Source organism: Myodes glareolus, chromosome 21 (assembly GCF_982192425.1).
Source record: "Myodes glareolus chromosome 21, mMyoGla1.1, whole genome shotgun sequence".
NCBI classification, from domain to species: domain Eukaryota; kingdom Metazoa; phylum Chordata; class Mammalia; order Rodentia; family Cricetidae; genus Myodes; species Myodes glareolus.
In genome coordinates, this window is record NC_142046.1 from 32,579,131 (window position 1) to 32,590,610 (window position 11,480).

Below are 11,480 nucleotides of genomic sequence, written 5' to 3' on the forward strand. Positions count from 1 at the left end.
CTCATCAAAAAGATTTTAAAGTGTTCATTATTACCTAGAAAAATTGATAGAGCATGGATTCTTCAGTTTAGAAAAATTTCCCAGAAATAGTTACTTGCTAGTTTTTAGTGATTTTCATGCTTCATAAACAAAAAAAAAATCTAAAGTCTATGTCTCTAATCTAAATACAACTATTCACAATTAGACAATATCATTTTGGGTTCCACGCATTCCTTAATGTATTCATTAATCACATCTAACAAAACTGTGAATATAGGGTTCTGGCAAGATGGCCTAGCCGGTAAAGGCACTTGCTGCCAAAGTCTGACAATGTGAGTTGGATCCCTGGAACTGACGTGGTGGAAGGACAGAACCAACTCCTGACAGTTGTCTCTGACTTCTGCATCAACATGATGTCCCTGTCCCCCCCACCACTGAGGGGTTAGATCAGACAGACAGACAGACAGACAGACAGACAGACAAATGTGGAAAACTGAACTGTGTTCCTATCCATTCTATAGGGCTCAGGCACCTCTGACTGTATGTCTAAAACACTTGACTCAGCCAGCGCCCACTTTGCTGCATCTGCAGTAGTCAGTGCTCCCGTTCCAAGTCGCAGTGAGGTATCCAAGGAACAGAACACTGGCCACAATAATATGAATGGTGTCGTCCAGCCTTCAGGTACAATTGGGGTTTCACATAATACTTAGTAGCTTGAAGTTGCCACTTACTAAGTTGGTTTGATTTTTATCGCGTGCACAGCGGAAGTGTATGTACATGCTCTTCAGAATGTGTTGGGCGGGTATGGATGAATAGCTGATTTCCATAATTCTCACACTCTCTTTTGTGTTCCTACCTCCATCCATCCTGATTTCATCCTCAGATTGTCTGTTGTCTCACGTATTAGGAAATCCATTGAGCTCATTATCAACCACTTCTATTGATTCATCTATGAATTGATTAAAAAGTGAACTACAGAACAGCACAGTCAGTTAAAAAGCTTGAGGTCACATTTACTTTCCCTTGTGCATGTATTCCTAGGAATAATTCCTGTGACACAGTGCGGCTGTGAAAGCCTGTCTGCTTCTTACCTCCTGCGCTTCAGAGACGTGCCGCCCTGTTCCTCACCGCTTTCACACTCAGAGTTCTCAAGTTTTGTTCACACGTACTGAGGACCCTTTCTCTTTTCTTCCTTTAGTCTACCCTTGCTCATCCTTGTATGCCTATGAATCTTTAGGGCAATCCAGCTATCATTTTCATCTGTCTTACTATATTTTTCTTCAAAGTTAACATGTAAGGAGGTAGCAAAATGCTTTGTGAAGTCTCTTTATATGACTGTGATATGCAAAGTTAACTTAGACTTTATTGAACTAGAGTATGAGTACATTTACTTTTATTACTAAATTCCTAATTTTTTAGGAGTTTTTTAATTGCCCCATGACACCAGTTGAATGATTTCTCCCCTCTTTTTTTGCAGGACCGTCTAAAACATTATATTCCACCAATATGGCTTTATCATCCAGCGCAGGGATTTCAGCTGTACAGCTTGTACGGACAGTTGGCCACACTACTACAAACCACTTGATCCCTGCGTTGTGCACAAGCAGTCCTCAGCCACTTCCCATGAACAATTCCTGCCTGACCAATGCAGTGCACCTCAATAACGTCAGTGTTGTTTCTCCTGTCAATGTGCATATCAATACACGGACTTCAGCACCATCGCCAACAGCCTTAAAACTTGCCACAGTTGCTGCCAGTATGGACAGAGTGCCAAAGGTTACTCCCAGCAGTGCCATCAGCAGCATGGCCAGGTGTGTGGGTGTGGGGACCGTCCTTGGGAAGGGCCTTTGGCTTTTCACTGCTCAAGGCAATGACAGACTTGATTTTTCAAAAAGCTTGAGGATTTGCTGAACAGAAAGAAACCTCTGTGCTTACAGACAGTCGTAGCATCCTTAAATGCCAACCAGAGGTGTAGAAAGACAAAAGAATGTCAAGCCGCCTGATACGTTAGAAGCTTCAGTCACTCATTTTTTTTTAAATTGTATTTTATAAATAATTTTTTAGATTGAATCTTATAATTTTATGTGTATGACTGCTTGACCTGCATGCATGTGTGTGCACCATGTGCATGCCTGGGGTCTGTGGATACCAGTGGAAGGCACCAGATTCCCTGAGACTACAGTTACAGAGGGATATAAAACATTGTGTGCTGGGAATCGAACCTGGGTCCTCTGCTGAGCCATCTCTCCACTCTTACTTCATCATATCTTTATAGGCTGATAATCTGGGTTGGAGCTGTCATCAGTTCATACCAGAGCTTAAATTGAAATCATACTCTGTGACCTTTATCTTTATATTTTTAAAAACAATTTTTATTTTGATAGTATGTGTATGTGTGTAAGTTTAAAGAACTTTCTAAAACTAAATAATATTTTGCAGGGCAAGTTTTTATGTAAAGAGAACAGTGAAGCAGAAAGTAAATTTCTTTGTATGGGTAAATAAGTTTTTGACCATAAGCCGATAAGAAGAAACGTGGATTAGTCATGTTATATATTCCCTATTTTATCACTCGTATTAGAAATTACAAAAATTTTTGGGCTGAAGGAAGAGAAATCTTAATTTCTGCCTGGAAAAGATGAGAATTGAGGGTTTTAGGTTTAGTTATAGCTACTTAAAAAACGTGGCCTATCCATAGATTCTCAAGAGTTCTAAAGCTTATTCTACTTTGTCTTCTTATAGAGAGAACCATGAACCAGAAAGATTGGGTTTGAATGGAATAGCAGAGACAACAGTAGCTATGGAAGTGACATAACCTACAGCATGTGGCTCTGACCTGTGCGGATGGTGTGCAGTCATTCATATTCCAGCGGAATACAAAAGGCAACACTCTGTGGATCACAGAGCAGAACAATGGACCTAAATGGACTACAGTATATCAGATGTTAAATCGATATATGATGTATATTTTGTAAAATTGGGAAAATCACTACCTTGTAAAATAGTTTATTTGTATCATCAATATTATTTCTGTTACTTGAATAGTAGATACTCATCATCATGCTTTTGCACTTGAATTTGCAACTGAATGGATTTTAAAAATAATTCTTTAATGGGATCATGAGCATGAAATGGGATCCTGCATCACTTGTTTTAACTATTTATTTTGCCATGTTTACATTTTGTATCTTGTAAAAAAAAATAAATCCAACTTTGTGTCTAAAAGTTAAAGATTCATAGCTAGGAAATGAAATTCTTGTAATTTTTTTCTAAAGGAACTGTAAAGTTTTCACTTGGTTCATTTTGTTTCACAATTTGACTAGATGGACTTTTTGGTAAATACTTTAGTGGCATTTCACTGTCAAATACGACTTCAAGGCAAAATAGTATTTTCTATTACTGTGCAGGGGAAAGGGATGGATCGATACATGCAAATTTAATGGAGTAATTCACTTTTCCATATATTTTGAATGTATATTTCTATTTATAATACCAGTTTATAAAAATAATTACACAGAAAAAGTGGACTAGGAAAATTATGCATCTAGCACATTTAAACTGTGCAGATATGAAAATTTTTCATGGATTACATTTTATCTGAAGACTGCATATTTTAACTGGCTTTAAAACTGTAACACACCACATAAAAGATATTTACCAGGTATGTATTGCATTATATCATTGCAATAATTATTGGAAGTCTATATATCGAGCCATCCCAGGTTTTGGGAGGGGGGAGGGTTGTGGCAAGATTGTCTTTTCAATTTTGGAGAGTTTTCCTGTGGCTACAAGGCAAGTAACGGGTTGGAAAAAGTCTGACTGTAAGTGTTGGACACCTTCATAGTGTAGTGTTTTAGTGACTTTTTTTATACGGTTCTTGTAAATTAGATACGTGTAGTGGTGTTTCAGAATGTTTGTTTATGCACTAGTTCAGACAACTTTCCCTGTTACTTGTTCTTGATAAGTGAAAACTGCAGGGAAATAAAAAATACATATCAAAACACGGCCATGCTGCATATCTGTTTATTTCACAATGTGCACACGATGTAAGTGAAACAAAGGGCAGGCTAGCACGTGGTAGCGCTTGTCATCTCACAGTGCTCCAAGCATTCAGCCAAGAGTTCTAAGAGGCTCATCTGTGGACACTTGGGTTTCAGATAATCCAATATAAACTACCTTTGCTATGAAAAGTTCTTAAAATATTTTACAGAATGTAGGTAATTTGCAGTATAGCAGTCATTGAAATCTCATACATGAGCCTCATTTTATAAGTAGAATATAGTGTAGAATTATATTGCAAGGGGGTTTTGGAAGTCCTGGGAAATGTAAATATTTTTAATGAATACGATTAAAACCATTTCAAACTGAACATAATTTTATACCTTTTTTATACCTGCAGTCTGAAAGTTGTAAACTTATTGTCAGTTAAATTAATGGACCAGGATTTCTGCTGAAGAGTGGTTCTTATTCAGATCCTAAATGTAAAGCAATTTATGGTCAAAACCACAGGGGAAAAAAAAAATAAATTGAATTACTTGGTTGGTTGTGACCTGTTAGGATCCATGCTTGTTTCTGCCATACTACCTCTGGGGTTCACTGCTGATGATATAAAGGAAATAATTTTGATTTATATGTATGTGACTGTTCATTCTGCTTACAGATGGATGTATCTTCTTGCTATTAAGAATTTGAAACTTCAGTGCCAATTTCAGAGAAAGCTTTTCCCCCGTTTTGCTGAAGTAAAGCATGAAGTTAATTTGCCTTATGTGATATATGTGTGTGTGTGCGCGTGTGTGTGCGTGTGTGTATGTGCATGCGTGTGTGTGCGTGCGTGCGTGTGTGTGCGTTTGTGTTATAAATTAGTAAAACTAGAGAACTCTTTATTTGTATAGTTTCTGGAGGTGATAGCAAGTCCAGAATTTATCAAAGACTGATGGCCAATTTGTTCCTTTTGAAGTAAAATAGAAAATCTAAGCCTCCCTTACTTTGGTGGTTGTACCTGCTTCATGAGTGGTATTTCAGTTACTCGTGTGCGTGGTTCCCAGAACAGGTCTACTCAGCATGCTGCCACAAGTTCTTAGAATATTTCAGAATACTGCAGAAAGACATTCCTTTGGAGGGGGTTTGGACAGGAATGGATTTTACTTGTATGTGTGCCTTGGTTTAAATTAGAGAAGAGTAACTTATGTGCTGGATCATCCTTTAATTGGTGTAGGCAGAATATCTGACAAACTGTATTTTTCTGCCTTACTGCATAATACCCCTTTCTCAGTAAATCAAAGTAGTCAATATTACCATAAAACTCCACGTACATTGGAGGACATAGTGTATGTTTTTGCAAAATACTAAAAGGAAATAAAAGTATTTGCACAGTGCATGTTTTAATTGTGTACATATAGTATTGTAGCTGGCTGAAAAATACAGGGCACGGTGTCCGTGACTGTTAAGTAATTTGTGGTTAATATGGCCCGGGCTGGAAGGAGTTGAGAACAGTGAGGAGAGTCGACCTTTTAGAAACTTTGACTTGGTATGTTCAACTGAATTCGAGTATGATATTACACCTTCTGACATAATATGTGCTTATTGTCCCTTGACTCTTTTTGACAAACAATTTTAAAAGGTAATACTTCATTTTGCTGGTCAGAGGTTTGGAGCAAGCTGAGCTCCTGAGCTGGGGGGGTGGGGAGATTAAACCCAGGTAGTCACTATACTAGTCAATACCTGCCACCTCCAATGTGAAAATCCCCTCCCGAGCTGCCCCACTGTGTTGCCCTGTGCTTGGCTTTTACCCAGACAACCTCCACCTCACCCACACTCCTTCACCACCAAGCTGCATGCATTTGCAAGCCTTGCTTCTCGCTGTTCCCAGTCCTCCAGATGTAGCCAATGAGTTTTTCAAAACTTTCAGTCTGCATACACCTATGAGAGCAGGACTTGGCTGAGATTGGCCCTTTCGGGACATTTTGCCAATGTCAGATCTAAGTTAGTCTTGAACTCTTTGAATCATGAATGACAAAGAAACTGACTAATGGTGAGTGTATTGCAGCAGACATCTAGATAAACTCATGTAAGGTATTGTAACCAACATAATGACTATAACCAACAGAGAATGCAGAATGTAGAGTGCAAATTTTAGAGGGATGTTTTGATCCTTTTCTGCTCTTATCCCTGAATTTGTATCATTTAGACAGCTCCTTCTCAAGGCATTCCAGAAATTTATCTTCCCTGACCTTGTCAGTATCCATTGCTGTATAACCATCATACAGTAGCAATAGCAAGTCAGGTATGTGCCCTCCTATACTTCATACTGTCTGAAGAGCTTTTAGCTGTCAAAAGTTTTAACGTAGGTAAGAGAAAGATAACAGTCATGTATTTCAGTAATCATTTGGTGCTTATTTTAGGTTGTTCCAAAAGAGTCTATGCCAAATCAAATATTTTACCTTCCATATGAAAATCCAAACAATTTCAGAAAGCCAGACACCCAGAGCAATGGTATTCAAGCCCTGTAACTACTCATATAGAACACTTTCTGTTCTTAATCTGGGCAACCAGGACACATGGCGCACAACTTTTTAAGAATGTGTTGAATGCACTTGTCTCACTGAAGAGAGTTGATTTTGATCCGTAACAGAGAGAGGTCAGGTTAAGAAAGCCAAGATGCAGGCTTTGGGTTTCAGCATAGGATACCAGTATGTTAACATTGCTGAACAACGTCACTGTGTAGCTTTGGAACTGCTGCAGTGCCCTGGTACATGAACTGCGCTCTAGTCTAGCTGCTCAAATAGAGAAGGGTCCATTTCCAAGCTCCTTAGATTGTAACCATTCTTGTCCTTGTGGCTATGACATTCATAGTTTACGAAACGATTACTGAAGGTAATGTCAGCTGCCTGGTGAGTTCCATTGAGTGATTCAGGGCTTTTATCCCATCTTCCAAACCTTCATATTTGCTATATTCTGTTGGTTTAAAATAGGTCAGTGACCTTGCACAATTTTGGCATAAATAAGAGGAATTAAAGGGTGTGTCTGCCTCACCCTTTTTGTGATTAGATAACTGCATCTTGCTACCATTTATTCCAGCACACCTTCAACTCGGGACATTAGATTAGGGCACTGAAATATCCAGAATTACTTGAGAAAATACCTTCTAAATTATTTGCCAAATTCTATAAAGAAATAATTTAAGACACTCAAATACAAACACAGCTGTTTTATTGGGCAAGCGATAAGGTCAGGACTGCAGAAAGACATCAACAACCCCAAAGCCTTTGTGGAAGCTGGAATCGGCGAGAACAGCAAGCGGCAGAGCCTGAGCATCTATGTGGGCAGGGTGGGACAGTAGCCAAGGAATGAAGCAGTCGGGTGATAGAACCAGCAGAAGCGGAGTGTGGGGAGAAAGGAGCAATCTGTAAGAAAATTGGGACAAAAATTATCAAGTAGGGAGATGTGAGAAAGCCTGAGGACACTTCTGTGCAGCACTCCTGGGCTTCAAGAACATCTAAAATTGAGAACTATGTGTGTAGGACAGGGCAGGACACACCTATAATACCAGCTACTTAGGAAGCTGAATCTGGGCCACAGCAGTACCCATCCAAGTGGGGTAAAGATACTGAAAAAAGGTATATGCTCTCGTATGCCAGGCTGATTGAACTGGCGCCACCAAGATTGAGTCAGGGTATTAATAGTGTGTGCTTAAATCATTGCAGTTCTTTGCTTGTGTAGTTGGGTGGCTGGGTTGACTGGTCATTCCCATGCTCCCTTTCCACATAATGACTACAGCTAAGGTTGACATTCCTGCTTTGTATTCATGGTAGTATGCAAGAAGCACAGATTTTATTTCCTTGTGAAAGTGAGAGAAATTACTTCCCTGGCTTCATTAACTCCCCTGAAATACAAGTTCCCAGCCACTAGAATTCATGTGGGTTATAAAAAGATTTATAACAACTGCTTCTCTCTACCCCACTTTAAGCTTGTGCAATTTAGGGGGAGGCATTCTATTTCAGCCATCCATTGCAGATCTAAAATGTGGTTACTTAAAATTCTCTACATAAATGTTAGATATACCCATCCCAAGCAATCCAAGCTTCCAATGAACATTCTTGGATGCCATTCTTGGAAAGTTCTTCCAGAACATTCTGCTCTAAGAATTCTTCCTCTATGGCAGCATGATGAGCTCTTTCAACCCCTTTAGACCAAACGTTGCCCACATACCTTCTCTAATCTGTGTGTGTGTGTGTCACTGTGGTAGACCCACAGGAATAGATCTCAAGACCTCCCGTGGATGCCTGAAGCCCAGGATAACATGGAACTCTCTACTCAGCTCATCAGTGGGTATCCAAAAGAAATGGGCTCCAGAACACTAATGGGTATCAGAATCGGTGTGTACCAAAGAAAGGGTTTCCAGGACTGTTGTAGAATATTAGTCGAAGTTGTATTACCTCAGTTTATGCTGTGGAATATTCGTTTAATGATACAAAGATGTGTTACATTCTTTTATGCTACATTTGTTTAATTCTCTGTTACTTTGCCTGACTGAAACATAAAGAGCTGAACTGCAAATAGGTAGGAGAGAGAAACAGGCAGGGCTGGAAGGCAGAGAGAATAGAGGAGAGAGAAGAAGGAAGGAGTCAGAAAAGTATAAAAAGGAGCATGCCAGGGTCTAGTCACCCAGCCATGCGACCAGACAGAATAAGAAGAAAAGAATAAAATATACAGACACAGAGAAAGGTTAAAAACCCAGAGGCAAAAGGTAGAATAATTTAAGAAAAGCTATCTGGAAATAAGCTAAAGCCAGGTATTCATAAACAAGAGTAAGTTTCTGTGTGATTATTTGGGAAGTGGGTGGTGGAGCCCCCAAAGAGTTAAAAAAAGAAGTCAACAACACAGGACCCTACTGGGTATCAAAATCCCAGATATTTAGGTCCCAACTGTATAGAGCTGCAACAATTTGCCCTGACTGACACACACCCTTCCATATACTTCTTTTTAAAATAATACCATTTTTGAAATCAATACTGCATTATTTACTTCTCCCTTCATTGTGATTCATAGGTATCAGCTAGGTTGGATTACTTCCTAGCGTTGCTTACTCCCTTAGAAATTTGCATGGAACCCTCTCCTACCCTGAAAGCTAGTCCTTCTAGGGAATAAGCTTTCAGGTTAGACCCAGCTTGGGTCCAAGGTGCATGATATCTCCTGCAATAAGGACTTACCTTCCACCTCTGGAAGCCAACCGAAGACAACAATACCCTGCAATGTTTGGGGAGTCTTTTGGACAGCGTTAACTAAAAAGTCAAAAGGATGCTTCTCAAGCCTGTTGTTGGAGTTTTTGTTATAATCTATGTGGGGGAGGAAGCATTGTCATCACAGATGAGAAATTTTTATTTAAACTAAATTTATATATGTATATACAGATTCAGATTTCTTATATGTAATTTTATGTAGATAGATACTAATTTGATTCCTATGACTTTTCCAGAATGCTCAGTTTGTTTTACTCATCCCTCCTCCTGCATCCCCCATCCCTAAATAAAGCATTTTCATTTTTCTCATCCCCTTCCATTCTCTCATAACCTGTCATCCTCTCTCTTTGGCCTCCTCTCATAGCCTTCCTTGACTTTCCTGGTTTCTACAGCGACTCCAGTATATGTACCCACATCTGAAGAACGAGGCGCCTCAGATAAGAGAGAACATGTGACATTTGTCTTTCTGGGTCTCACCTCACTCAACCTACTTTTAGTTTCATCCCTTTACCTAGTGAGGCCCTGGTGAAAGCTGTCTTCTCGTATACACTTAGGTCCTGACTAGACTACCTATTCAAGGCCAGCACTACATAGGTAGCTCTTATCTACTCTTTCGGTAATGACAGCAAAAGAAGTCTGTGTTTGTTTCTGATTCTTTTTTGCCCCGTAGTTGGTTGTATCCAAGAAGTTTGAGCCCCTGGGTGTTTAGAGTATGGGGGTTAGTGTTTCATTCATCACTATGACAAATGCCTCAGAAACAAGTCAAAAGAGGACATGGTTTATTTTGGTACACAGTTTCAGTCCATGATCAGCTAGTAGTATTGTTTCTGGGCCCCATGAAACAGAACATTGCAAGAAGAAGGGCATGGCAGAGCAAAGCTGCTCACCTCGGGGGATCAGGAAATGCTGTGGAACAATCGTTTTGTACACTGTCAATTTGTATCACTCTCATTGATTAATAAAGAGTGGACTGGCCAATAGGTAAGCAGGAAAAGGTTAGGCAGGACTTGTCAGAAAGAGTGCTGGGGGAAAGAGAAGAGGAAGGAGTCACCAAGAGGTGCTGAGAGAAACAAGATGAATATGCTGTGCTAAAGAAAGGCACATGACAGAGTGTAGATAAGAAGTATGGGTTGATTTAAGTTCTAAGAGCTAGTTAGTAATAAGCCTGAGCTATTATCCAAGCATTTATATTTAATGTTAAGTCTCTGTGTGGTTATTTGGGAGCTGGTCAGTGGTTCTGAGGAAAAACTCTGACTACAAGGAAACCATGAACAAGACAGGCATAGAGGGACCTAAGAAAAACTATGGTCCCAAGGGTACAGCCTCAACAAAGGTCCCTAGCTCCAAAAGTGCTTATCACTTCCCAATAATGCCATCTAATTGGAAATTTGTCAGTGGATTAGTCCATTGATTATGTTAGACCTCCTCAAGATTCAATCACACCTCAGTGATTGGATATTCAGCAGCTTGAACTAAGCTTTTAACACAGGAGCCTTTTATTTATTTATTGTTGAGAATTTCATAAGTGGATGCTGTATTTAAGTCATTTCTACCCATCCCCTCTTTACCTCAGATTCTTCCTGTGTCTTCCTCTCCCTCTCAAATTCTTGACTTCTTCTTTAACTATATATCTACATATGTATATTTAATAACAACTTGCTGGGCCCATTTACTGTTGGTTATGCTTATATATGTGTTGCTTATGTGTGTGTATGTTTAGGGATGGTCACTTGGGATTGGATAACCAATTGGAGTTCATCACTGGCAAAGACATATTCTCCTTCTCTCAGCAGTCAGTTATTTCCTGGGGCTCTTCATCTAGGTATGGGTCCATGTGAGATTTTCCCCACCTACACTGACATGTCAACAGATGTTATCATTAAACGGGTCTTATTTAAGTGACCACAATTTTTAGGTTTCATGGATAGAGCTTCCCTAACATCTATAGAAGACACTCTCTCACAGCAAATGTTTATCTCTTATAATTGCCACCCCCTCATCTACAGTGTTCTCTGAGCCTTAGATGAGGGATTGTAGTATAGATGAATGAACAAGGGCTAAACAACCCACAGTCAGTTGTTCTTTGTTTTTTAACCAATTGTGGCTTTCTATAATGATCTCTGCCTGCTGAAAAAAAAATTCTCGGATGATGGATGTTAGCCACGCTTATCCATGGACATAAGAAAAAGTATGTGGAATGCAGTTAGAAATACACTGGTTTATGAAAGGGGAAGTAGTAGTGTGTCACTAAGGTTCATAATCTCC

General features: G+C 39.5%; 1 protein-coding gene across 2 annotated transcripts in view; it reads left to right on the forward strand.

The window, feature by feature from the left end:
- The window catches only part of Epc2 (enhancer of polycomb 2), a 90,819-nt gene extending 86,838 nt beyond the window's left edge, over positions 1-3,981 (forward strand). For both annotated transcript variants that reach the window (XM_048425688.3, XM_048425689.3), the window contains 3 exons: positions 501-660; positions 1,457-1,790; positions 2,719-3,981. In XM_048425688.3, the coding sequence (XP_048281645.1) occupies positions 501-660; positions 1,457-1,790; positions 2,719-2,791 (567 nt within the window). In that variant the 3' untranslated portion in view covers positions 2,792-3,981. The remainder of the gene's footprint in view (positions 1-500; positions 661-1,456; positions 1,791-2,718) is intronic.
- Positions 3,982-11,480: the final 7,499 nt, after the last annotated feature.